At 40.3% G+C, this 24,604-nt stretch overlaps 1 protein-coding gene across 9 annotated transcripts in view; it reads right to left on the minus strand.

The window, feature by feature from the left end:
• Window positions 1–235: 235 nt before the first annotated feature.
• The window catches only part of mef2aa (myocyte enhancer factor 2aa), a 70,124-nt gene continuing 45,755 nt past the window's right edge, over window positions 236–24,604 (minus strand). For 4 of the 9 annotated variants that reach the window (XM_042411085.1, XM_042411083.1, XM_042411086.1 and 1 more), the window contains 8 exons: window positions 16,454–16,588; window positions 14,774–14,996; window positions 13,239–13,298; window positions 7,826–8,010; window positions 6,254–6,277; window positions 4,392–4,521; window positions 4,106–4,229; window positions 236–3,915 (listed from right to left, as the gene is read on the minus strand). In XM_042411085.1, the coding sequence (XP_042267019.1) occupies window positions 3,579–3,915; window positions 4,106–4,229; window positions 4,392–4,521; window positions 6,254–6,277; window positions 7,826–8,010; window positions 13,239–13,298; window positions 14,774–14,996; window positions 16,454–16,588 (1,218 nt within the window). In that variant the 3' untranslated portion in view covers window positions 236–3,578. Of the gene's footprint in view, window positions 3,916–4,105; window positions 4,230–4,391; window positions 4,522–6,253; window positions 6,278–7,825; window positions 8,011–13,238; window positions 13,299–14,773; window positions 14,997–16,453; window positions 16,589–16,655; window positions 16,788–24,604 lie in introns of all 9 variants that reach the window. The other 5 variants (XM_042411088.1, XM_042411089.1, XM_042411090.1 and 2 more) reach the window with 5 other exon arrangements.

Raw genomic sequence — 24,604 nt, forward strand, 5'->3', positions numbered from 1 at the left:
TGGTATTACCACTTTTACCTAAATAAAATGTATGTTTTTATTCATATACGTATATTGTGTATCTGTGTACTTCAAAGACTATTCTTTCATGAAGTCATTTCAGTGCTGTGTATCTGCATCCCAGTTCAGCTTGTATCACTGTGTACTGTGAACCAGGCAATGTTAGTGACGTGCTGATGCGTGACATCAAGAAAAAACATTTTCTGCACAAAATTCAAAGAGAATAGACATTGAGTTCAGATTGAGCATACACTGAGGTGTTTAATAAAGTTGACAGTTTCTACTGTTTGGGACTTCACAGGAGAACAAATTCTATGTAAGAGTCGTTTACTTCATTTTATACAGAATAAGAGAGATAACCTAAATTACACATTAAAAGCCAATATTTGTACTTTTGTGAAGAATACAAATTTTGTACAACAATATCTAGCATAGTATCTTAATTGTTTAATAAAAAGTTCACTTGAATATTTATTTGTATGATGAAAATAAAATAACACATTCAAGGGAAATAAAATGTAGATTAACTTAAAATCTCTTTTGATTTTGAAACAAATAATTTCATTATTGGCAACAAAGTCCAGCTTGTGCCGCCAAACGGTCTGAGCATTCAAACCGAAAACAGCTTCTTTAGTTAAGTGAACTATAAACTACAAACACTTACCAAACACATAGTTCTGTTTATAAAAGCCATGAAGCAAAGCAGTGTACTCTTGCACAGCAAAGTGAAGAAAGTTCTCTACAAAGGTTCATTGATTACCCTTTCCTTTCACATTCATCAGTTGTGCACAATTTGGACATAGACCAAAAGAGCAAAGTGTATCACAGTGCATTCACCATGCATGTTCTTGTGTGAGTCTTTTCTGAGTAGAAGAGGCAGGTCTGGTCAAGTTTGAGTGGTATCTGCATTGTTGTTGTTGTTGTTTTTAAACTGAAAGAAAGTAAAAGAAAAGTGGTGCATTTTTTTCTTTGGGATAAGGCATTTCCTAACTGTGCATATAGATAAGAGAAACTACAAAATTCCCTGATATGTCATCAAGTGCTAAAGTATGTGCTCAACTATGAGGTGATGCTGCCAAGGCAGGCAGACAATTTTTGTTGTAGTCATTTGTTATTGCTATTTTCACCTGCTGTGTTAAATATTATTACATTATGGATTACTATACATTATGTTAAGCATGTCTACCAATGTATATGAACATGAGGAGATTGCCCCTGGGTATCCAAATTAATCATTCAATAAAATGTATTGTATTGTGACTTGTAATCCAGCAAAAATCCAGCTGTGGCACTTAAGAATAAGAGGCTAACAGTCTACCCTCAGATGCTCTTCCTCCTAATGCTTTGTGGACTGAATATGACATCATAGTCTGTACTAGTCAGGTGAATTGGGGTAAAAACTGCATAGATCATTACGGGCGTATACTGAAAACTACAATGGAGCTGATGATGGGGAGGAAACCTCAGAAACACACAAGATATGTCACGGTGAATGCAGAGTGATACCCCCCCTCGTACAGCAAACTTCTCATACAAATGTGTGCAATCCAGCAGTGAGATTGAAGTCGATGCCATTGCGTTGTTGTTTTTATGAATTAGCTGCTGAATTATTTGCTTCTGTGACGATGGAGAAGAAAACAAGTCACAGCCCCCCTTTCCCCTTCTGTCTTCGCGTGATGTGATAACACAAGCATCAGCCTTACATCGCAACACTTTCCATATAAATGACTTCAATGCCTTCAGATTTTGACTTTTCTGGCTCCTAAGGTTCCTAGGCATACATTATTCTTACTAGTAATAGGGCATGGATATGAGATACAATTTCTGGAGCCAATTAAGGAAACACATGAGTACTTTTGTACATAATTATGACTGACATTTCAAGTAGACTGCAATATTTACAACCACCTATGGGCACAGGCATGATCAGTTTTGTGAGAAGGTCAGTGGCCATGTTTATGTCTTCTGCTTAAATTCCATGAACCAAAAACAGGATAGTGGAAATGGCTTGAGAGATGGCATGTTTTTCAATTGAGTTACATGCAATAACAATAGATTATTCTTCAATGTGGGGTTAGGACCTTGGATTTGAATGTTGGCAGTGTATTCAGCAGCTGCTGGTATACAACTAACACAAGCTAACACAATAGGAGGGAAGAAACCCTATTTCCCCTAGCCTTGTGATCATCCTTCACAAATATGAAAATAGTGGAACTTCAACCTCACAGCATTGTTATAACATTGTCTTAAGAACAAACAGTCACCACTAATAAAGAGAGAAAAAACAGATTGACCACCTGGAACTAAAACATATGGAAGGTTTTGTTGATAATTCAATTTAGGAGAGATTACAGTAACATTAACAAAATAGCAAATATTGACCAGTGAATGATCTACTTTTTAAGGGTCTACACTTGTAAACTTGGCTGTAATCCACAAAAATATACTTTTCTTGAAAATGGTGATCATACAGTACATTCAGTATGTACTCACACCCCGGTGATATATATTAAAGTCGCTATTTACACAACAGAAGAAAATGTTTGGCTCAAATTTTCAATTGTACAAACAGAACAGCAAATGTTCATGGCTTTCGATATTGATTCAAGATCTGGTTTATATGACTTTACACTGTTTGAAATAAAGCACAATAGAAAATAAAACTATGACAAAAATGGTGCATTTGAGTGAATTTTTGAGGAAACCATAGCAACTGTACAAAACAACACAAAAGAACAGCTTTGGCTTATATTACTGATGAACTGTTACACAAATGTGAACATGTTGATTTTCTCACCAGTTCAACTGGACATTTTCGCATTATCTTAATTGCACATTTATATATCCTACTCTTTTAAATTATAAAATGAATAGTATGTCATTATTGCAATATATTCTGTTGCTATGGTGTTTTTACCTGCAACAGTATTTTTTCATGTACTCAATAAGTAGTCTCAACTGTTGCAGATGTTTACTGTATGATCCAATTTCCTATATAGTATTAATTAACTCCATGTTCTCTGTATCTCCTGATTGACTGAATCAATAAATTAGAGGCCACTTGAGATAAAGGTCTTGTATGGTTACAGCATGACTTTAAAAGATAGTTCTTGCAGTGAACATCATATGTAAGGGTCCTCAGCCTGAAAGCAACACAACTTTCTCTGATTGTTTGCAACTTGCGAGCACAACAGCAAAACAGCAACTACATGTAAGTGTCTGACTAGACCAGTGACTACAATAATCTACCGCCTATTGTTTAACAATTTTCTTTGAACATCTTTCTTCTGCAAACGTCATCTGAATTGCACCAAGTACCTGATACCACCTGCTTGTGCATATAATTCAGCCCAGCTAAGTGACATTTGTTTTATCTTACTGTATCAGTTTGAGAATTTACTTTAGATATGTCCTGACACTTCTTTGTTACATTTTCCACTCAGTCTTACAAATTGAACTGGAGTTGAATAATAGTATCATAATGATAGCTCTAAGGACCCTTGCTCTTTCTTTTATCTCCATGTCTAACCCCTCCCTCTCTCTGACTGGCTGGTGACTGGAGGCTCGACCGGGGCTCTTTATGTCACCCATGTGTCCATGCGCAGGCGCTTGACTGAGGGGCTCTCCCTGTCCTCAGATCCAGCCGGAGGTCTGCCCAGCCCCAGCGGGGAGTGGAAGTCTGGCCGGTGGTCCTCACGATCGCTGCCGTCATAAGAGCTACAGGAGGAGCTGAGGCTGTCAGCAGGTGAACGTCCCAGAACTTCCTGTCGGCTGGAGCCTTGCTGCGGCTGCTGAGGGGGGAAGCCAGAGGGGGTGACACGCTCCCGTGGCGGCGAGATGGGCTCGGACTTGATGTTTATGCTCTGGCTGGTGCTGATGGAGAGGTTGGAGCCCTGAGGTAGGTGACCTCCACCACTGTCGAAAAGATAAGCAGAATATATTGTGTTCAGTTCAAAAAGGAGACAACAAAAGTGAGATGCAGCAATGCGAAAATCCAGGAATATGTAGATGTGTGATTCAGCATGATATCACAGAGCACAGTGGGTGTTGCTTTTATGTGAGGGCGTCTGGAGAGTGTGCCTTTGTTTGGAAGGGTGTTACTCACACCAAAGAATTAAGAGCTGCCTGGCCCAGTTGATGCTGTTGCCATGCCGACATGGATCCCAGTGAGAGCCCAGGAGAGCCGAAGCCCTGTAGGGAGGTGATCTCTGCACTATTCAGGGAGTACTCTGTAAAAACAAAAGCAGCCACACACAGTGAGAACTCACTAACGTTTCATTTACAACACTGTGTGCCACTGAGAAAGGAGCAGGAACCACCAGTGTGTAGTACAAACAATCACGGCTGAGACCGTTGTTTTCACTCTGAGGGGAGAGAGAGGCCAGACTCACCAGCAGGGTTGTAGGAGGTGGGCATGCCTGAGTAGGCCAGGCCCTGTGGGGGTAAGCTGGGGGTGGTGACAGACACTACTGGAGTGGCCAGCGGCTGGGTGGACTGGGAGCTGCTTATCCTCTGGGTGTTCTGCAAAACACAAAAAACAATAAAAAATTCATAAGTCCAAAATACAGCATTCAAAAAACACCACACAATAATACCAAACAATGTGTGTTTTCTTATCATTTATGGCATTTATTCCAAAGCCTGCAATTTCTTTCAGATGGTATTTAGTGTACATATTGAGGTAATCAGGGATGAATGTGTTATAATAAGTGTTAGCACAAGGTGGTGGTGTAGTTTCATGGCAGTCAATAATCTGGTTTTTCTGTTTATGTTGTTTACCATATTAAAATCTGTTTTGACAAGGATGCCAAAATAGATGATAAAAACAAAGCACAAAATATCAAATAAGTGATTTTGTGGTTTCATATGGGAATTCACTACCACCGGGGATGAATGTGTTATAATAAAAGTTACCACAAGGTGGTGGTGTAGTTTCATGGCAGTCAATATTCTGGTCTTTCTGTTTATGTTGTTTACCATATTAAAATCTGTTTTGACAAAGATGCCAAAATAGATGATAAAAACAAAGCATAAAATATCAAATAAGAGATTTTGTGGTTTCATATGGGAATTCTATGAATGTATTCAGAAATACAATCCACTAAAATGTGTATACATATGTGTTTGTATACAGAAAACTGCAACTATACTTGTGAATTTACCCTGCACCAAAATGATTACCATGTACCTATAAAAAGTTAGGTGGATTTTAGTATTTACAATAAATATTTCATCCATTCCATCAATCTAAAGTGGACAACAGATGTAGTCTTTAACATGCAACTTGAGGCACAAAGGATTTATTAGTTTACTGAATCTATTTTTTATTACAGAGTTTAACTTCGTTAGACTTGAAAAGTGATATTATTAAAGGGATAGTGCACCACAATAAAGAACAAGGCTGCTAGTGCTTCTAATGCAAACATTCAGAGTGAGTCAAACCAAGTGAGTCTAGTGATCAACTAAACAACTCATAACTGAGAGGGTACAAAGGGATAACATCAATTACACATTTCGCAGAGTGACGTCAATCTCTAGCGGTTTATAGTGCAGTGACTGTCATGCAGTCCACACCTACACAACACGGTGTGGTCATGCAGCGGAGTAAGTTGCGAGCTAGAAAAACACACACTCCAACTACACTAATCAAATGCAGACGTAGCTTAGAACAATACTAAAACAAATCCTCAGTATATAATGTAACAAACATATGTGCAGCTGCCAATGGTTACGTTTGAAGCAGCATGGCATCATGATCTAGTTGATGGCTTCCTTGCATTGTTCCAACACTCTCCAGCCAGATGACTTCACCAAACCCGAGTATTTCACAGAATGACATCATTTAAGATGATGTAATCTTCTCTTCCTTAGAAAAAGTATAAATTATTTATATTTTGTACTGAACAGTCTTTTAACTGTAAAACTTTTTAGACTGTGACTACAATAATTATAATAGTTAAAGCACTGACTATCTTTTTCTCTTTCACACACTCAAACACACGCTTACAGACAAACTCCTTGTGGTATATGACCAACATTGACGTGTAGGGAATGGAGCCAATTTAACAGGCTGAGGCAATTTTCACAGGCCAAACCCAAAACATGCAGTGACAAAACGTTTTTTAGAATTTATTATTCTTGGCAGTTCTGAGAGCCAATCTCCGGTTTCAGCACTGCCTTTAGTCTAGCATGTGTGATTACCGGAAGCATGTTCACATTTCAGCCATTTGCCCAGGCATTTGTCACAACTCACCAAATCCATTTCCTCCTCCTCCGACTGCCCTCAACAGAAGAAAAGAAGAGAGGCAGAGTTACAGAAAAGAAGCAGAGCGACTATAAATCGCTCTGGAAAATAGTTCCACCTGTCTAGACTTTAAAAGGGACAACAAGGAATATAAAAGTGTGGATGACTGCTGCAGTCGTTGTAAAAACCCACTCATTTTATGTCTGTTGTGATACTCATGAACCATTTTGTCCAAAGCATAAGCACCAGATTAACTTCAATATGTTGCCACAATTCTCCAACCATGCGTGAATGATGAGTTCTGAAGCAGTAGTTTGTTGGGCTACAAAGTTTTTAACCAGTAAACGAAGAAGAAGTAAAATCTTGAAAAAGCCAGTGAAGCCAGGAACAAAAAGTACAGTAAGGCTAACACTCGTCTGATTCTGAATGCGACACCATAATCAACCCATAATCATAAGAAATTACAGATAATATTTCTATAATTCTTTCTACCTACAGTGACTGCATGGTACTCTACATTTTGAATCATCCTTGTTCTTGTCATGTACTGTGCTAGAACCAAAAGCCCATCTTCTATCTTTTTCTGTGCTGTGGGACATACTGCGACCAGGCCAGGGCTGTCTTAATACCCACACTCAATCAATAGCTGCAGGAAGACACGACAAGGGCGACAAGATATTATCTGGCTCACACCCTGGGCCCCTGATTAAGTCTTCATCTACACTCTGTCACACTGAGATGTGATTAATTTAATACCATTATGGCCTAATGACAGGCTGTCTGCAGACCTGCTACAGCCAGCACCCTCTACAGCCTGTACCAGTCTAAAATACTTCATGGCTCAGAGGAGAACTGAACCCACCTCCCTCTCTGCCTAACCTGTTTCAGACCTCTTACAACACAACCGGTCCTGCTCTAATGATTCCACATGCCAACATCGCACCACACAGTTGTTTGAACACTGCTCCATGCTAGTTGAGGCTTGGAAAAGAGAAGCACCCACAGTAACCCAAAGTGTATTTACCAAACACAATCATTTTCCTGGAGTGGCTCCTGCTGCTGTCAACAGCAGATAGTAAATTTATTGGCCTATTGAAAATCCCCCACTTACATTATTTTTGAATGCTGATTTATGAACGGAAGAGTCTAGCGTAGCCCCAGGTGTTCACTGTGGTCAGCGTGCTGTGCACCTTCATTATTATAATTAGAGAAAGCCTCTCATTTAAATGTGAATAATTGAGTGAGAGTTATGACACCTGGGCTGCAGATTCTTTGCTCCGTCCACATTTTAATGGGTGTGAGAAGAGCGTGGCACAAGAGGCACAGATTTCGCCTGCCTACTGTAAGTGAGTCGCACTTTGTAGAAAAATACAGTTCTTGGTGAGGTGACAACCTCACTAGCATGGCATGCTACACTGATGTGATAACATCAAAAACGTGTGTAGGCAAAGTCCTACAAAACATTCTGCAAAGAAAGTCTGAATAAGACACTAAACAATGCTCCACTCTGCCCTGCAGCAGAGATATTTGAGGGTACTTCAGCTAGTGATACTTGTGTGCAGTGGTGTGTTCTGTACTCACCAGTGGGGGCATCATCCCTTTGCTAGATGGAGGGATAACAACCCTTAGGTCTGGCTTGCGGCCTCCCATTCCCATGTTCCCTCCAGGGGGTGGTGGAGACTTGGTGGGCATGACTTTACCCAGGCCATTGCCGCTGGGTGTGCTGAGGAGGCCCGGAGAGCCCCTGGGGTTAACAAAACCATTCCCTGCAGAGGTACACAGCGACAGAAACACATCATCAAACCATGGACCGTGACTGACAACACTTCCAGTCATCAAGCAAACCTCTCGCACTGTGTTGTTTTCCAGCTTGCTGCAGCATGCAGCGCTAAGTGTTTCCAACCCTCTGGGAAGTTTTAATAGACTTGGATAATTATCCTGCACATTTACAAAAATAAAATGTCCATTTCAAAATTGATGAGCCTTTTATTTTTATTGTGAATGATTACATCAAAGTCAGTTCTTTGCATCTTGGGATGAGGAGCAGTTCACTGTCAAATGTACTGTGACTGCTTAAAAGAAATAGCTGAAGCCATTAGAGTTGAATAAAAACAATAAAAAATTTCTACGTGTTGTTTTTAAACTGTGAACACAAACAGTGCTAGACAGCAAAGTGCTAGATCCTCCCTTCATGGTCACTAGTCACTTCCTTTCTTCTAAAAGTGAGTCTCCACCAACTGCTTTTAGGAACCCCCACTCCCACTACATCACTGGACCGCTATCCCATGTAAAAGACAAGTATTATCAGTGGGTGTGGACAGATTATTGATATTCAACAAGTAGTTCTCTTTGAGAAATACTTTTCACAGTGTATATATAAGTGCTATAAACTAACCATTGTAAACAACTTTATAGATTTATTGTACTGTTTTCAGATACTGTGTTGTATAATATACTGTAATATTTCATTCTTGGTAGTTTGCCAATTAAAACCAATCATTCTGAAGCGCTACAATGTCAAACATTAACCCTTTAAATTGTTAGAGCACTGCAAACTGCACCTTTTCAATGGTTTCACAAAAAGATAAAAAATCTTCCTGGTTTTGTCAACCTACAGTACATTTATTTTCAACAGCAAGATACTGTATGACTCATCTGAACAAGGTCTGCAGAGGGATTCTGCAAATTCCAAACAAATCAAATCTAATAAAAATGGAACAGTGAATTGTTATGAAATAAAGCAAACAAACAAAAGTGATATTTCAAGTGCTCTTCAATTTTAAATTGAAATTACTTTATATGAGTAAAAACTATACTTTTACAATATACTTTATACTCAAAATGAAAAACATGTTGAAATCCTAAAAATGAAGGGAAGAAAGAATAAATGGTATCTAGCACTGCATCAACAGATCAGTAACACTTCAACAAGTCGCTGACTTCTCCATTGTGTTCAGTGTATCCCAGTGAAACACAAAGTGTGTGCACAACGAGTAGGCTCTTGCGTAGGAACATAATGGAACAATAGCCCCTCTGACTACAGATAAGGACACCAACAATTGATGGTCAAATAAACAGTTATGAAGCCCACAATAGTATCTCACAGCTGAATCAACAGTATATACAAGCAGCTATCGCCGTCAGCTCTGGCTTTGATCATACAAGACTTGGCTGCTGTGAGAAAACAGTGTTTACAGAATTAGCAAAGTAAATGTCCAAGGCCCTAAAAATAGCAAACCTGATTAAAAGCAGAGAAGATGTCATTCAGTGAGAATGAGATGTTCATGTAAATAGAATTTCATGTAAAGGAATGATTTGCAGTGCGGTAATATGGCATGCGAGGAGATATCTGATTACAATCAGTGAGCTGTGATATTCTACTTTGAAAGAGATTCTTAACCATAAAGCTATTGTTGGGAAAAGCAGGATAAAGGCCTTATTCACAACAGACATTTTTGACTGTGTTGAAAATTACTCCCTCATTCATTCACTTGCTACTCCCTATATAATAGACACCTAGTAGTAGTTAACTCAATGGTGGGAAAGTAAATTAAGATTTAGGACACTTACAAATTGTCATTTTGCGTCATCACTGACAGGCGTCATGTTGCATAACTGTAATTTGTTCATTTACAAAATTTTGTACAAGATTTTGTACACACCTGCTAGTAGAGCAGGTTGTCAACTTATTTTAGGGTCGGCAGTTCAATCCCTGGCTTCTCTTTTCCACACGTTGACATGTCCTTGAGCAAGACACTGAACACCAGTTGCTCCCAATGGTTAGGGAGTGACTAGGTCTTAACTTGTGTGTGTGTGTGTGTGTGTGTGTGTGTATATATATACTGTACCTTTTTGTACAATGACGTGAAAATGTGTACTTTGAAAAGGACTACTACATTTCTTTCTGGCAAATTAGCTAGTCAGTGAAATACACCTGCATCAATATCCTACTTCCATTGTTCATGGTTCTTTAATGAGCTTATTGTAACTTTTTTTTAAAGTTTTTTTTTGCCTTTATTTGACTGTGATTAGTGAAGAGGCAGACAGGAAATAAGGTCAGAGGGATGGGTATGACATGCAACAAGGTTCCCTGGCTGGTATTGAATCGAACCAGGGATGTTGCGGTTATGTGGTATGCACAGTTACTCTGATCACTGTAACATTTTAACTTTTTTTTTTTGAGGACTTTAAAAAAATCTCTAAATCTAGACATTACTAGACCTCCTTTGCACTGTATTGTATCTAGTGACATCTCAGTCATTTTCTTTGTCCACTTTATTTACAGAGGACTGGAGTTGATACCAATATATTTTGGGCAGGAGGCAGTGTGACACCCTGGACACACTGCCAGGTCATCACAGGGCAGAGACAGACAGACACTCACTGCTGTATTCATGGGCTAATTTAGCCTCGGATTAACCCACCTGACTTGCATATCTGTGGAATGTGCCTCTGATTACGACTTCAGATGTTTGATGATGAGTAAATCCCACATTTCTCTCAAATAATTGCCAGGATGGAAACACATGTTTGAACACATACTTAGACCGAGATAACAGCCACAAGTTGAGACCTAGCCTTTCAGCAGGGGCATTTCAATGGGCTTTCGTGATGTTTGCCCTCATTTCATACACAGTACAGATTTTTGTAACATTGGTTTTGCCAATGGATCTTCTCTGACTGAAACCTGTGCATGTTGAAAGCAGTTTGGTTTCTGTTCATTGTCCTGAATTATTAACACTGTGTGGGAAGGGGCATTACGTAAGGGCTTGTGTTTACAAATGAAACATTCTGTTTCATTTGAAGTAAAGTAAATGGAAAAAAAAACACACACAGTGACTTATTGTGCCCAACATCCCACGTGCGTCAGGTTCAGGCAAAAGCGAAATGTCTTGATGAATGAGAACAAATAATAGATATAAATCAAGTGCCTCCAAAAAGAGAACAATTTTCTAATAATAGATGCCATGCACAGTCCTATTGTTGTGTCTCAGAAAAAAAAGACCAGACAGGATGTGCAGAGGGTGATTTGTTTAGACAAAAGACAGATGGCTACCAGGTAAATAATTGTTCGTGCCCTTCACTCTTTTCCTTACAACTGTAGTTGACAGTTCACATTGTTGTTTTTTTTTGTTTGTTTTTTTACAGCTGGGGTACAATTCATCATCATCCCTCAATTTTGAATACATATTTTACATTTAATTAACCAAGCACAAAACTACAATAAAAAATAACTTTCTGACATCAAATTTGCACCAAAACAGACTTAAGTACATGATGATTTATTCCATTACCAGATGTGATGTGCTGAACATACAAACATGCTCTGTAATTGTGTTTCAAAAGCTTGCAATGCCCCAATATTAATGACGGGATGTGTACAGCTTGCAGATATATTGTATAACAGAGAGCATTCTCTTAAATCCTCCTTGTTCACCACAACTTTCAATTCTTAATGCTCACCAGTCAACAACCAAAGCTTGTAATTAGGTGTAATTGCGTGAGTTGTTGAGAGAAAAGATCTATTATAGGATTGCACACAGGAGTAACAGTGTAAAATGAGACTGGTTTATCTGAACCAAAGACTAGACAAGAACAACTACAGATGACTTATTTCAGAAAGAACAACTGAAATTTGTTTGCTTCAAAAATATCTCTGATGATGTTCACGGTGACAAAGACATACGAGAACTTGCAAATCAGGCAATTTCACAATTCACTAAGTAAATAATAACTCCTCCAGATCCCACAATGAAAACAGCTGCCCATCGCTCTTCACAGGGAGCCGGAAGTTGTGTGGAAAATAAGACCTTTTCTATTTGTGTTATGTTTAAAAAAGTGGTAAGTATTTCACCGAACCCTGCTGTACATGCTTGTAATCTTTGCTCTGCAGTGACACCATCGAACAGGAGAGAAGATATCACACGACACATCTTCCATCTGGCAACGTTGAAAGGCTTCTGCTGTGGTCATAGCTGCAACTTGTGAAAAATCAGAGCTATGTCAGGAATGGTCATCTGACAGCAGGGCTGGAGAGGTTTCTCCTCCCTGTAGTCTCTGCTGTTCTACACACTTGGTACAAACAACAGCTGCAGCATACTCATACTGTGCCAAACGCTGACGCCCACTGGCAGAAGATCCTAACTCTGCCCCGACCCGGGACCACACCCCAAACTTAAAACTTACCCTGTACTCTCCTCAAAATGCTAACTGCAAATAGACGAAGTCGGTCTTCTGCTATCTAATCAATACCTAACAAAATATCTCATTCTTGTGGTCTTCCACAAGCTATGGGCATTAAATACTGTACCATTTGGTAACAACATTCTGCATTTAGTCAGAAATACTATATGGAGTACATAAGCTAAGCAACAAGGAGTTAAAGAGTTAAACTCCACCTGCCTCCGCCTCTCAAACGGCACATTGCAGCCATGACAGGCTGTCCGGTCATTGTGTACTGAGGACTTAGTGGGATGTCATGGCCCGAATACCTACAGGGTTATGCTGGTCTAGGCATCTTACAGACCCTCTCCAGCCTTATAAGGGCTGCCAGGGTAGTGGGGGGAAAACAGATGCACCTGTCAATAGAGGGAAGGAAACAGGAGGAGGGAGGGCTGCATAGAGGTGACAAGTTTAAAGGAAACGCTGCGTTTATTTACCTGCCAAAGTCAGTTGGACAGCTAATTGCCTTGCCTAGTTACCCTTTTCAAGCACAAACACCACACTGTCTGAATGCTGCTGAGCCACTTCCCATCTCTCATGCATGCATTTAACAAGCATATCATACATTTCCTCTGTTGAGAGGAAGTACACAGATGTATCCCCTTAGCATGCAGCAAAAATATAGTCAGGCAAAGGCACTATCAGTAAATGATAGTGACAACTGTCTTGAACCAATCACAGATGGATACGCAACTATCCAGCTCGCGTGCTAAGCAGGAGGCCTATTGGGCAGAGCTACAGAGAGCTAATGAATCTCTCCGGGAGGACTTACCCGCTGGGCTGCAGCCCACACCACTTGGCACTGAAAGGTCTGTGGTATCCAGAATGCCACCTAATGAGATGCACAGAGTGATATGATTAACCATCTGCATCCTTCTGCGAACTAGCAGAGCATGTGATGGAGATGCCAGACCAAACATGAAAATGTCATGTAGATCTATCTTCAGAGCACATAAAAGGGAGGCATGTTTCCCCGCCGGTGTCCTCATGGTGGGGAAATTTTCAAAATGTGATTAAAGAGAGCAACATCAAGCTACGTTCAGCATGGTGTTTGTTTATAAGGTTTAAGATGGTGAGTGCAGCGCTCCACTATGAGCATGCATCTGCAACAAACAGTCTCTTGAAAATCAAGCATCGACCAGAGCCTCCCCTAACTGTTGTATGAACACTCCACCGAGCAGAGGCTTTCAACACTTTCAAGAGTTATACTTAAATCAAAACAGACAGAGCTACTATGCCACATGAGCCAGGAAGTTAAAATCTTTGCTAACATCTTTTGAAATATGTCCATAAACAATTAAAATGTTGCCGCGAACGATCAAGAATGAGATATTATCGTGACAACAACTATTAAGTAAATCCCCTGGAAATGAGAAGGTGTCAGCCAGTTCTGATATGTGGTTAAATTCGAATCATGAGACATTTCACACCTTTTTGCATGTACTTCTATCATATGCAGTGTAGCTGAATCTTGCAAAAGCCATCTGGACTGACTGAGTCAGACGAGTCATACAAGTACTAGCGTAGACTGACATCATTTTTCCACAATGCTACAGTACAAGGCGTGATGAACCTTTCAAAGGGTGTGAAAAAAATATATATCACACAAATACCACAAATATAAGGGTTTAGTATGACATGACTGCTTGTTCTCAGGCCATTTACATTTTTAAAAAAAGGGTAAAATACATTGTATGCATTATAAACAACGCAAAAAGTTACCTTAAAGTTACGTTTGATATCATGTGCACATATTATGCATATTACGTCCTATAACTGTTTCTTGGCTGGGTGAAGTAACTGTAGTTTTGTTATCACAGTGAAGTTGCCAGGCAATCAGCATAGACGCTGAGAGAAGTGCTGGGCATACAGATAAACTGTCGTTAAAAACGTTTTTAAAATAGTTATAGTATAGGATGAAATGCTCTTTAAGATAACAAGATAAAAGCTAATTAGTGAGTTTTAGAGAAGTTATTAGTTGTGTTTTTGAGCATTGGAAGGAGCCAGGCTATTGTAAATGTTTCCCCCTGCTTCTAGGCTATATGCTAAGTTAGGCTAATTACCTCTTGGCAGAGCTATACTTATTACTGAATGTACAGACATGAGAGTGGTATCGATATTCTCAGCTTACTTTATTTAAAAGTTAATGAGCATGTTTACCAAAATATCAAACTATTCCACTATATGTGGACACTATGGCAGACAACACTATGAGGGCTTTAATCAACTAGATCATCTGTTGCGAGTGGTCTGGATCACCCTCCGACTGACACATTGACCAACTAAGTGGGTTTGTTGTCCACTAACCTGCACTGCCTGCACTGGTGGGCCTCTGGGGGCCTCCACTAGAGCCCACATTCCTGTGCAGGGAGGCCTGTGGAGGGGATAGCATCCCACTGTCACTCAGAGAGGCTGTGGCTGCTGCCAGGGCCTGGCTGCCCAGAGTCCCTCCTGGCTGGTACATGGCATTAGGATTGGATACAGGCACTGCCACATGCATTGAGAAGTTCTGCTGAGGCAATGCTGTAGGCTGCAAGAGGGAGACAAACACACACAGATATTTACACACAAATGCACACAGAATCCAAAGCCTGATGATGATGGGTCAGTGGTTGTCATGGTATCATTAACAGAGAGCTACCCTTGAAGGTTAGCTTGAATTAAAAAAAAATAGATTCACAAAATAATCAGGCAGGTCACACAAAAAACTGTAAAAATGAAACAAAATATAAAATACTGAATGTTTTAAAGCTCTGCAGTTTATTTATATAAAATAATATTCTAAAAAACATTTCTGCTCTACATCTAAGGGTTATCAAGTGACACCATACAACCTTCAAAAAAAGTTTATTCTGGTTAACATCATACATATAGAAAACACACAATCTTCAGTGCTACCGTAGCACACAAAAAAACAGGAAACAAAAATCCAAAAACATGCATTTAGGTGATCACTTTGGCATTGCAGCAGTCAGCACTAAATACATACTTTTTGCCTTTTGAAACACCAGTGTGTGATGCGTTTCTCAGCACAGCAGAAGGGTAGCGGGGATTCACAGCTATGAAAATCGTGACTCACTTGCATTTACCTAAAAAGTGCTGACTGTGCAAAGCGTAAGTGAGAATGACAGGTGGCAGTGAGAACATTTCATCATAGCATTATCCAGTGGGCCAGTCGGGTGTTATCATTAGTTTGTTAATGGCAAAGTGATGCTCTTCATGTCAGGAACATAGAGAAAACTACTGCTTAGTAAGCACTATGTTCTTGCACAATTCTAATATTGTCACGCATGATAAGATCACAAAAGGTTTGTGGTATTTTAGTGGGCGAGCCGGTGTGGTATTTGATGAAGGAGAGGGAAGATGCTAAATGATAGTGTAGTGTTATTGTGCACTGGGAACAGTGTGTTGCTGGAACTGTTCAGGAGTAAAAGGAGATATTTAATGCTAGAATGCATTGAGAGAGAGGTGATAGAAAGATTTAAAGGAGGGAAATTACATTACATATTACATTAGCAAGGAACTGTGAAAATGAATCTTTTGTGTTAATTTATTTTTGTTACGCAATGAGGTGAAAAAAACCCACCCCCTAAATCACAGAACCTGCAGATCTTTATGATAAACACTACATGAGTAAGTATTTACTGTAAGCTCCTGATGTGTTTAAATAGCAACTGCTGTTGGATTTATGATAACATGACCATGATACTAGGGTGTAATCTTTCCAGCAGAAGCATGCAACATTTCACCTGTTAATGAAATGTGATCTTATCAGGGTGTGCCAAAATATCAGTTGCAGAACAAATCAACATAAGGAACAAATGAACACCCAGAAGAGGGGGCATTAATCTTAAGCTAGAGTAGTTCTGAAAGAAGTTGACAGAGGTTCTGGGGGTGTAACAAAAAGAGGAAAAAGTTAAATGAAAAAAGAGTGAAAATCCTTTGTGCCACAAAGCCAAGCAAAAACGTTGCATTTACAGTACTTACGATTTTATGATTTCTCATCATATTATCAAACTCCTCATTAATTTTTTTATACTTTTCTTCTGTGTGAGGAGTGAGGACATATGAGGCATCGGGGTCCGGGCTATCACAACCTCTGTGTTCTTTCTTGTTTAGCGCCTGTAGTGAACATCAACATAAAGACAGGAATCAACACAAAATAGCAGGGGACAAAGAAAGTACTTACACCACAGCGCTTGTACATTAAATCACTCTCTTCGCTTAGTTTGCCGAAATGGTCGTCCATGAGGGGGCTGTGCCCAAAACAGTCATCAGGATCAGGACTAGCACAGTCATTATGGCCTTTGTTTCTCAATTTCTGAAATGAAATTGCACAGTTGAACAGAAACAGTATACAAGATGTGGCTGTGTTTTTGTGCTGTTACCTAATATATACATTTCTGCCAATATATATATATATATATATATATGTATATATAAAAATCAAACATTTACCAATTATTGTATGCATGTCCTTCATTGTTTTTCTTATAACAGCAAAACATTAGCAGCTGTTACACCAATGCAAAGCTAAACTGTAGTTCAATACATGGCTCTGTACCAAAGGGAAACTGAAATGTCACTCCATATCCTTTCACCCTTCAGAAGTGTTCAGAGAAACAAAATATTGTCCTCCTCCCTTTTCCTCTCTTTCTCTCTCCTTCTCAATCCTCCACCCTGCCGTTGTCCCGCTCTGTTCTTCCTTCTCCTTTTCTGCAAGTGTGTATGTTTGCATTTTTTATTATACTTCAGTTATCATAAGCCACCCTGCTGAGAAACCCCTGCATAAGAAGATACTACGGCAGAGCACTTTTTGTGTGTCCCAGTCTGTAATTCAGTATGGTTGTCACTCGTGGGATCTTATCAAAGTTAATGCATGTGGAGAATAAAATGGAACAACGTGGTCAAAGATGCTTATTTGAGCATGAAATTGTGCAATTATTGTAAAAGCAAAGAGCTCATAAGTAAATAGGGTGGTGTGTTGTGGTGTTATAAAGAGCCTATTCTAACTATAAAAAACACACACAAAAAAAAGTCATATAACTAAACAAGTAATGTGCTCTTTTGCTCACTTTCATACAGGCTGTTCTCTGCTCCTCATTACGGCTCTGAATAGCTGTGTTAACAAGACTTGCTGACAGCATGTGACAGCTTGTGATATCAAGGCAGTGTACATCAAAACATGATTTATGTGTGGCTCTCAAGGTTCCTCTATCAGGCTGCTGCAGGTCCGCAGCAGCGCCCTGCTCTATCTGTGGGCTGCCTCGAAGGCCTCGTGTCTACAGGAAGGTCACTGACTCCTGTGGATGTAGGGGTCAGAGTGTGAGCCAGAGGAAAGGAACCTACACACACTAATGAGACCTTACTCTCTGTTTCTTGTCTTCATCACCCAACAAAGTGGAAAATGTGTGTGTGTGTGCGGTTGTGTGTGTGTGTGTGTGTGTGTGTGCGTGTGTGTGTGTGTGTTACTAAAGAGAAAGAGAGAAAGAGAAACTATAGGTGTAAGAATCGGTGTCGTGTTGGGTGTGAGAGTGTGTGACTTCGGTGTGTGTGTATGTGGGGGGGGGTATTTCTACAGCTGCTACATCCTCTGACAGCGGTGTGACAGTACGTTTAGGTCTGTGCAGACAATGTGGCTAACCCAGAGCTGCTCACCACAACCTCAGTGTAAGTCACATTTCCTAAAACTGCCATGGTTTTATGAGACTCCTGCATAGTATCACTGATCATTAAAACCAGATTCTAAATCCCTCACTTTATCTTAGATTTTATGTTCATAACATTTTTTGAGAGAAGTACATTTTAAGGCACAAAAACTGTCAATCTACATTGCACAGATATAAATGTGATGCTGTGCATAGCCGATACCGAAATAAGGAAGTTCAGAGAAGCGCCCACATCTCTTCAAACGTAAGTGTCCACAATGCCCAGAGGAGAGTGAGAGAGAGAGAGGTCCTCTGGATAATGAATGGCCAGCACTGTACCACAGATGCATTACAGTTTGGTGTGGTACAGAGCAGTGGCATTCTTCTCATTCTAAGAAAACGCCTTGCTGGTTCATTTCCTGTTTACTGAACGAACCCTCTTTAGTTCAGGCCGTGAAAGGCCTGTGTTTACTGGGGTTAAACTATGCACTTTCTCCACCAGTGAGCCAAAGATCTGATCTGAACCTGCAAATTTAAGTTCCAACCTGCTCATTATGGGAGTATGTTGGTTGGACTGGTCGGGCACGGCTGTGCGAGATGGGCAGGGCTGCTCTACTTTCACAACAAGCCTGGCCAGCCTTCAGTATGCCTCACCCACTGGCCCAAGCCATTTAGGGAGGGGCTGCAGCAGCACAGTGGGTAAGCGGGAACCAGATAGCAGAAGACGAGGACAGCCAGCACTCAGATCTGCACCGTGGCACCCAACATGAATTATGACAATACATATTATCTTAAAAAAGACACTTTGAAGCTGTGATGCGAGGTGCTGTGTATACACAACAGTTGGTGTGCATTAGTTAAACAATGAAAGAGGTAATCATCTCAGTATCATTCTTATGCATATAAGAGACTGAAGGCCTGGGAGAGCATGGCTGTAATTCTTTGTTAAATGACTTGGCATGTTTTGGGTGTCCCACAGACACTGCCCACAGCTCCCAGTAAATGGATCACTAAATCAGCACATGGCCAAACAGGTGTCTCTCTTCCAAACACCTGTCAAGACCTGGCTCCCCATGCCGGCCAATCAGAGGCAGCCGCGCAGAGACATGGCCGTAGAAGGGACCACATGGAGCCCTGAAGGCCACCTGACCTCAGATCAACTTTGCTCTTACATGACAGTGCTACAGATTTCTCCAGACACTACAGTGTTCTGACCTAGAAAAGGGAAAACCTACTACACAAACAGGATGCAAAAGAAAAGATAACTTCTTTTTACATCGTGAATAGTTTGTTAAAAGCAGTTTCAAAAATGCCTCTCAAATGTTGGGTCAAGCTGTGGGGGTTGTTCTTTGGAAAGTGAAGTTGGCTGGATGTGAATGCAGCTGAGGTTGGGATTTTCAGTAGCATTTCTGATGAAAGATATGGACTGTGTGTTGTGTGAGGGGGGCTGTAGAGAGTATAGACAAGGGAACTTGTGTAATCTATTCACAAGGCCCTGAGAGGCTCACAAAGATGAGTGGGAACAAGGCCAGCTGCTATTTTCTCACAGCAGTCCAAACCTGTATTGACAGAAATTTGGCTCTTCAAATAAAAATGAGACTGTGAGTGGCTGACGTCAAACCAACTGGGCACTATTGTCCATGTGTGTATGCGTGTGTTCATGCATGTGTGTCTGTGAGTTTGCTTGTGTGATACTTCAACTTCTCTTTAAAAAACATTTTCCATTGCAGAAGGCCTTGAAGCTTCCTTGTCCTGAAGAAAACATCTATCTGTCTTCTCCACCTGAACCCTGACTATTAACCTAGCTGTAACCATGGGGAACATTCAGCACAGTAATTGCCTCTCCAGGTTTGCAGCATACAGTATGTCTGGTACGGAAAGATATAGCACAGTGAAAGGCAACCTTGCATACCAAATTGATTTAGTATCAATGTTAATTCTATGAAATATCATTCTTGACACCGAAAATTTAAGAATTGTTAAAATCAATATATATTTGATAGCATTTTTAGACTTTTCATCATTTTAGAACATGCCTACATTATGTAAATTTTTGGATCCTATATTACAACTTTGCGTCATATACACGTCTTTATTACAAAAAAAACTGAAGCAAACACAACTCCATGGATAAAAATAAATCTAAAACCATTGCATAAGCCACCTACATCACCTGTTCCTTGAGAAGTACTTTCAGTGAAATGGGTCCAAGCAATTTACTCTGCTGTGTGTCTTGGAAAACCATTTCACTCTGATGTTCTCCATCTCTCGTGTCAAGAGAGCTTTCTGCATTTAACTTATTCATGTACTGTACAGTACTGTACGTGAATAGAAGGCAGGGTGAAAGGAGAAAGATAGTGGTTAGGTATAAAAGCTGAACTTCAAAATTGTGGGGGAGATGGCTGAAAGGAAGGCATGAAGAGGCTGTTTCTATAGTATCCTCCAGTGTGCCAGAATCACAGGCAAAAGGCTATACTTACAGTAGCTTTCACCAATGGCAGAGCACCACCTGACCTATGACTGGTGCACCACAGCTCTGATTACAGGCCCCCTCAACAGCAAGACAGTTTCTAATGTAACGGCAATACAGCAGGAAATTACACAAAATGTTCCAAAAGTGGAGGACATCATGAATGTTTAATGCATGTTGTGTTTATTCCAGCCTTCCGGCCTAAAGTACATAGAAACTATAATTTAACTGCTTGTTGTGCAGCCACCTCCCCTCACCTCATTTCAGTCGGGTGTCCCAGCCTCTCGCCCTGCAGTGCTGTGAATTAGCCCTTGTGCCTGCTGCTAGACTAAGCAAGGTAGCGTGCTAATCCTCATGACATCACCATTGTGTCCAGGCCGTTCCATCTAATGTGCTTATCAAAGGGCTTCTTTGAGTGTGAACGCACTAGGAAATCAGCATGGGGAGGCGGCTGATAGGAAGGCTTTTATCTGCTAAGGAATATTTCTGCTCTTATATAACATCTTAAGAGACTTTCACTACCACCATGTTCCCTTTCCCCTGTGGTGCTGTAGTCTTCACTTGAGGGGAATAAAAGCCTCTTTTGGTGCCTCTTCAGGCACTGTATGCCATGGCCCAGCACTAGTTACTGTAATGTAGGAAGCCTTCTTCTTTCCTTTCTCTCTCTCTCGTTTCCCTTCACATATTGTGAGTTGGTCTATTAGATAAGGAACCTCTGTAATTCCCAGACATATCTTGTTTAATCTCATGACCATTACACATTACTGAGTGGACTGATATCAGGATATGAGGCTGGATTCATGTCCTTCCTTTGGCTCATTCTATTGTCTAGTTACTCATGTACAGGAAGAGCTGTGGGAGGGGGCAAGCTCTCAACTCAACTGTCTGCATTTTATTTTGATATTGTTGTCTTGCAGCTGTTAGAAAAACAATATACATAGTGAGATTCAATCCCACCTGACATTACAATGACAATGGACAGACCACAATGGACTCAGAGCCCAAAGTCAGACTGGCCCATTAATCCAAAGTGAGTCATGCTTGCTGAATCTAAAGAAGTGATACATATGGGAGCAAACTCATCTTATTGTGTGTTGTATACTGCAAATGATTACCTGCATTTGACTGACTAGATTGCCAATTAAATATAGCCCACCCATTTTACTGAATAAGAGGCAATTGCTGTGCAGCCAGCAGTCCCTTCAGAGCTTTCTGCTCTGAGACTGTGGTGAATGACTGATGTGACAAAGCTATTAGCTGCCACAGTCAGAGAGAACAGTCTCAATCAGCGGACTACATATTTTCAGTCATAGACGAGAGGGAATTAAACTACAAATTGAGGATAAAGGCAAACCAATGTCATCATTATCTACAGATTAAAAAGAATGAGAACACAGACTCTGTTCCCACTCCACAGACAGAAAAGGTGGCACACATTAAAAACTGATCAGAAGAAATTACAATCCAGACAAAAACGTTAACATACAGATTATTGAAAATCTTTCTGAGCATTTTACTATGTCTCTCTGTCTCTCTCCCTCTCTCTCTGGTCATTGAGTGGATCATTAGCTGTCAGGGCCCTTGAAACCATACCCCCAGCCCTGAACTCCCATTCCTGCTCGCCTCTAAAATATTCATAAGGACAATTAGGAGTTCCGATAAGGCGAGTATGGAGGACTGGGGGGCGTGCGGCAGAGAGGGCAGGGTATGCCAGCAGGACGTCTGTTCTGCAACACTCTAAACCAAGACCACAGACCTGTCCTCATCAATCTGAGACACAGCAGCTTCCCTCTTTGCCCCCAGTCAGGCCAAGCTGCCAGGGGAAGGTGGCACAACGCCAGCTAACCCCCAGCCCACCCCCCACCCCCCATCCCAGCAGGCTTTGCTCTGTCCTCGCCCCTGGGCAGGAGGGGTTGGCCACACAGCACGCACAGTGGGAGGAGGGGGGCACAAGGGCAAGCTGGTTGTTGCACGAGCTAACTCACAGAAGCCACTGCGCAGAAAAGCAAGGTCTCATTTCAGCCGTTCAGCCCGCAAGGTCATTGAAGAACACAGGGGGTGGACTCATGGCTTGTGGTTCAAATGATCTTTAACACAACTAGAAACACTGTGGCTCTGTGACAAGATCAAACCAAATTAGGTCAGCTCAGTGTCTGACCTATTTCATGTGGCTCATACCAGACAGGTATATGGTTGGGTGTCAGTTTGAGAAGCTACATATGACACATTGTAATATGCCATCCAACATACCGTTACCACAGAAAGTTATTTTATGTTATGCCCTACAATGCTGCCACATCCATTGGCTTATGATATAAAATATATGAAACCTAAGCACACATTTCTTGCTTGAATAGTTGCATGAAACGTTAACTTCCAAACTTTGAAGTTGAATTCACCACATTGTTGCCTTGTTTCTTTGCCATCTGCTGGTAATTGTAATATTATTGAAAGTACAATTTGAAAAGGGTAACATCTCAATAAATACTGGGTCAATGAAGGAATTAAAGAGGTTAAAGAATGTTATGCCAGCATGCCAGATCAGTGATTTAAAACAATAGTGGCTTACTCAACTCTGTTACAAGAGAAGGTAATGTACTAATAATCACTCATTACCTTGTAAAACATTAACAACCAGCAACAATTACCACATAGAAAAACAAGAGAGTATTAAATTAGGTCACAAAAGCTTAAAATATCAAGACAAAGAAAAGCATTTTCATTTAACAACATAAAATAATCATGTTTAATCTATGTAAATGTCAATATAAAATTAATGCCAACATCAATTTGCAAACTATAAACAAAATACTGAACCTCAGAGCTTCACTGTAAACTGTCTTTTTCTGTTAGTACAAACAATGGGAGACAAGTGACGTGTCAGACATCTTCATTTCTGTGAGACAAGTGGAGCTGTCTCACAAAGATGAAAAAGCCCACTTTTTCTCTACTCTGAACTGACTAAAGTACCTGGACGTGCAGCATAGTAGCAGATTTCTTGAGAAAAATAGATTTTGAAAAAAAACGAAGTAAAACTTAAAGAGCCAGGTCAAACTCTGCTCCATTTGTTGTGGAAGTTCAGTCTCGCGACAAGATGTGTGCTGAGAGAAATTATGTCCACCAAGTTGAACAAACAAAACATTAACTTCTGTAGAAGAAAACTGTCATGTATGAAAGTTGGATACAGTTCATGCCTGTCGTTCTATCTGCAGTCATGTTGTGCTGAAGATTATGTAATTGTTTAAGACATGTTTAGTTGCTTTCACTCTACGTACAATGTTAAAGCTACCTCCAAATATTTAAATTCAAGTGCAGTATCCTCTATAAATCCGTCAGTAGTTTGTGAAACAAACATAACAACTTCCATCTAACCACTAGTTCCAGGAAACTCTCTGAAGAAGTGAGATATTTCGCATCTTTAAATAAAAATAAAAAAAAGAAGTGCAAAATCTTTTAATAAGTGTATGAAAACCACAGAGAACATTAAAACAGAGAACATTTCTAATTTATTCTTTAACTTTTGCATCTTTTTCTCTTTGGTGAATAAACTGTTTTTAGTTCCAGATTCTGAGATAGAGTACATCTCGTTTTAGACCTTAGAGTATTAACTCATTAGTGTCACTGGAAACTAATGTTCTGAATAAGGCACCATGGCTTGTGGTCTTTTGTTGTTGTGTGTCCTTGCATTATATGCTCTCTAAGAGACCCTCGATTTGAAATGAGACATATGTAATGTAGTTGTGAAGGTGGAAAAGAAGCTCTGACGTCAATGAAGACATGTGCCAAAAGCAAAAATCTCTTAGCAGTAACTAGGTAACAAGCATCACACACCGGAGAGCGGAAACATAACAAAACAATGAGATGTAAAACAAGATGGGTTTAAAATGCACAGAAAAACACTACTTTATAATGGAGTTTAGCTACTCAGCCAGTCATTCAATTTTCTGGTTTAAAATCAAAAGCCATTACTCAGCCCCCAGGTAACAGTTATCTGTATATCTGTTACAGAGCAGAGGACAC

Source organism: Thunnus maccoyii, chromosome 5, assembly GCF_910596095.1.
Source record: "Thunnus maccoyii chromosome 5, fThuMac1.1, whole genome shotgun sequence".
Classification (NCBI taxonomy): Eukaryota; Metazoa; Chordata; class Actinopteri; order Scombriformes; family Scombridae; genus Thunnus; species Thunnus maccoyii.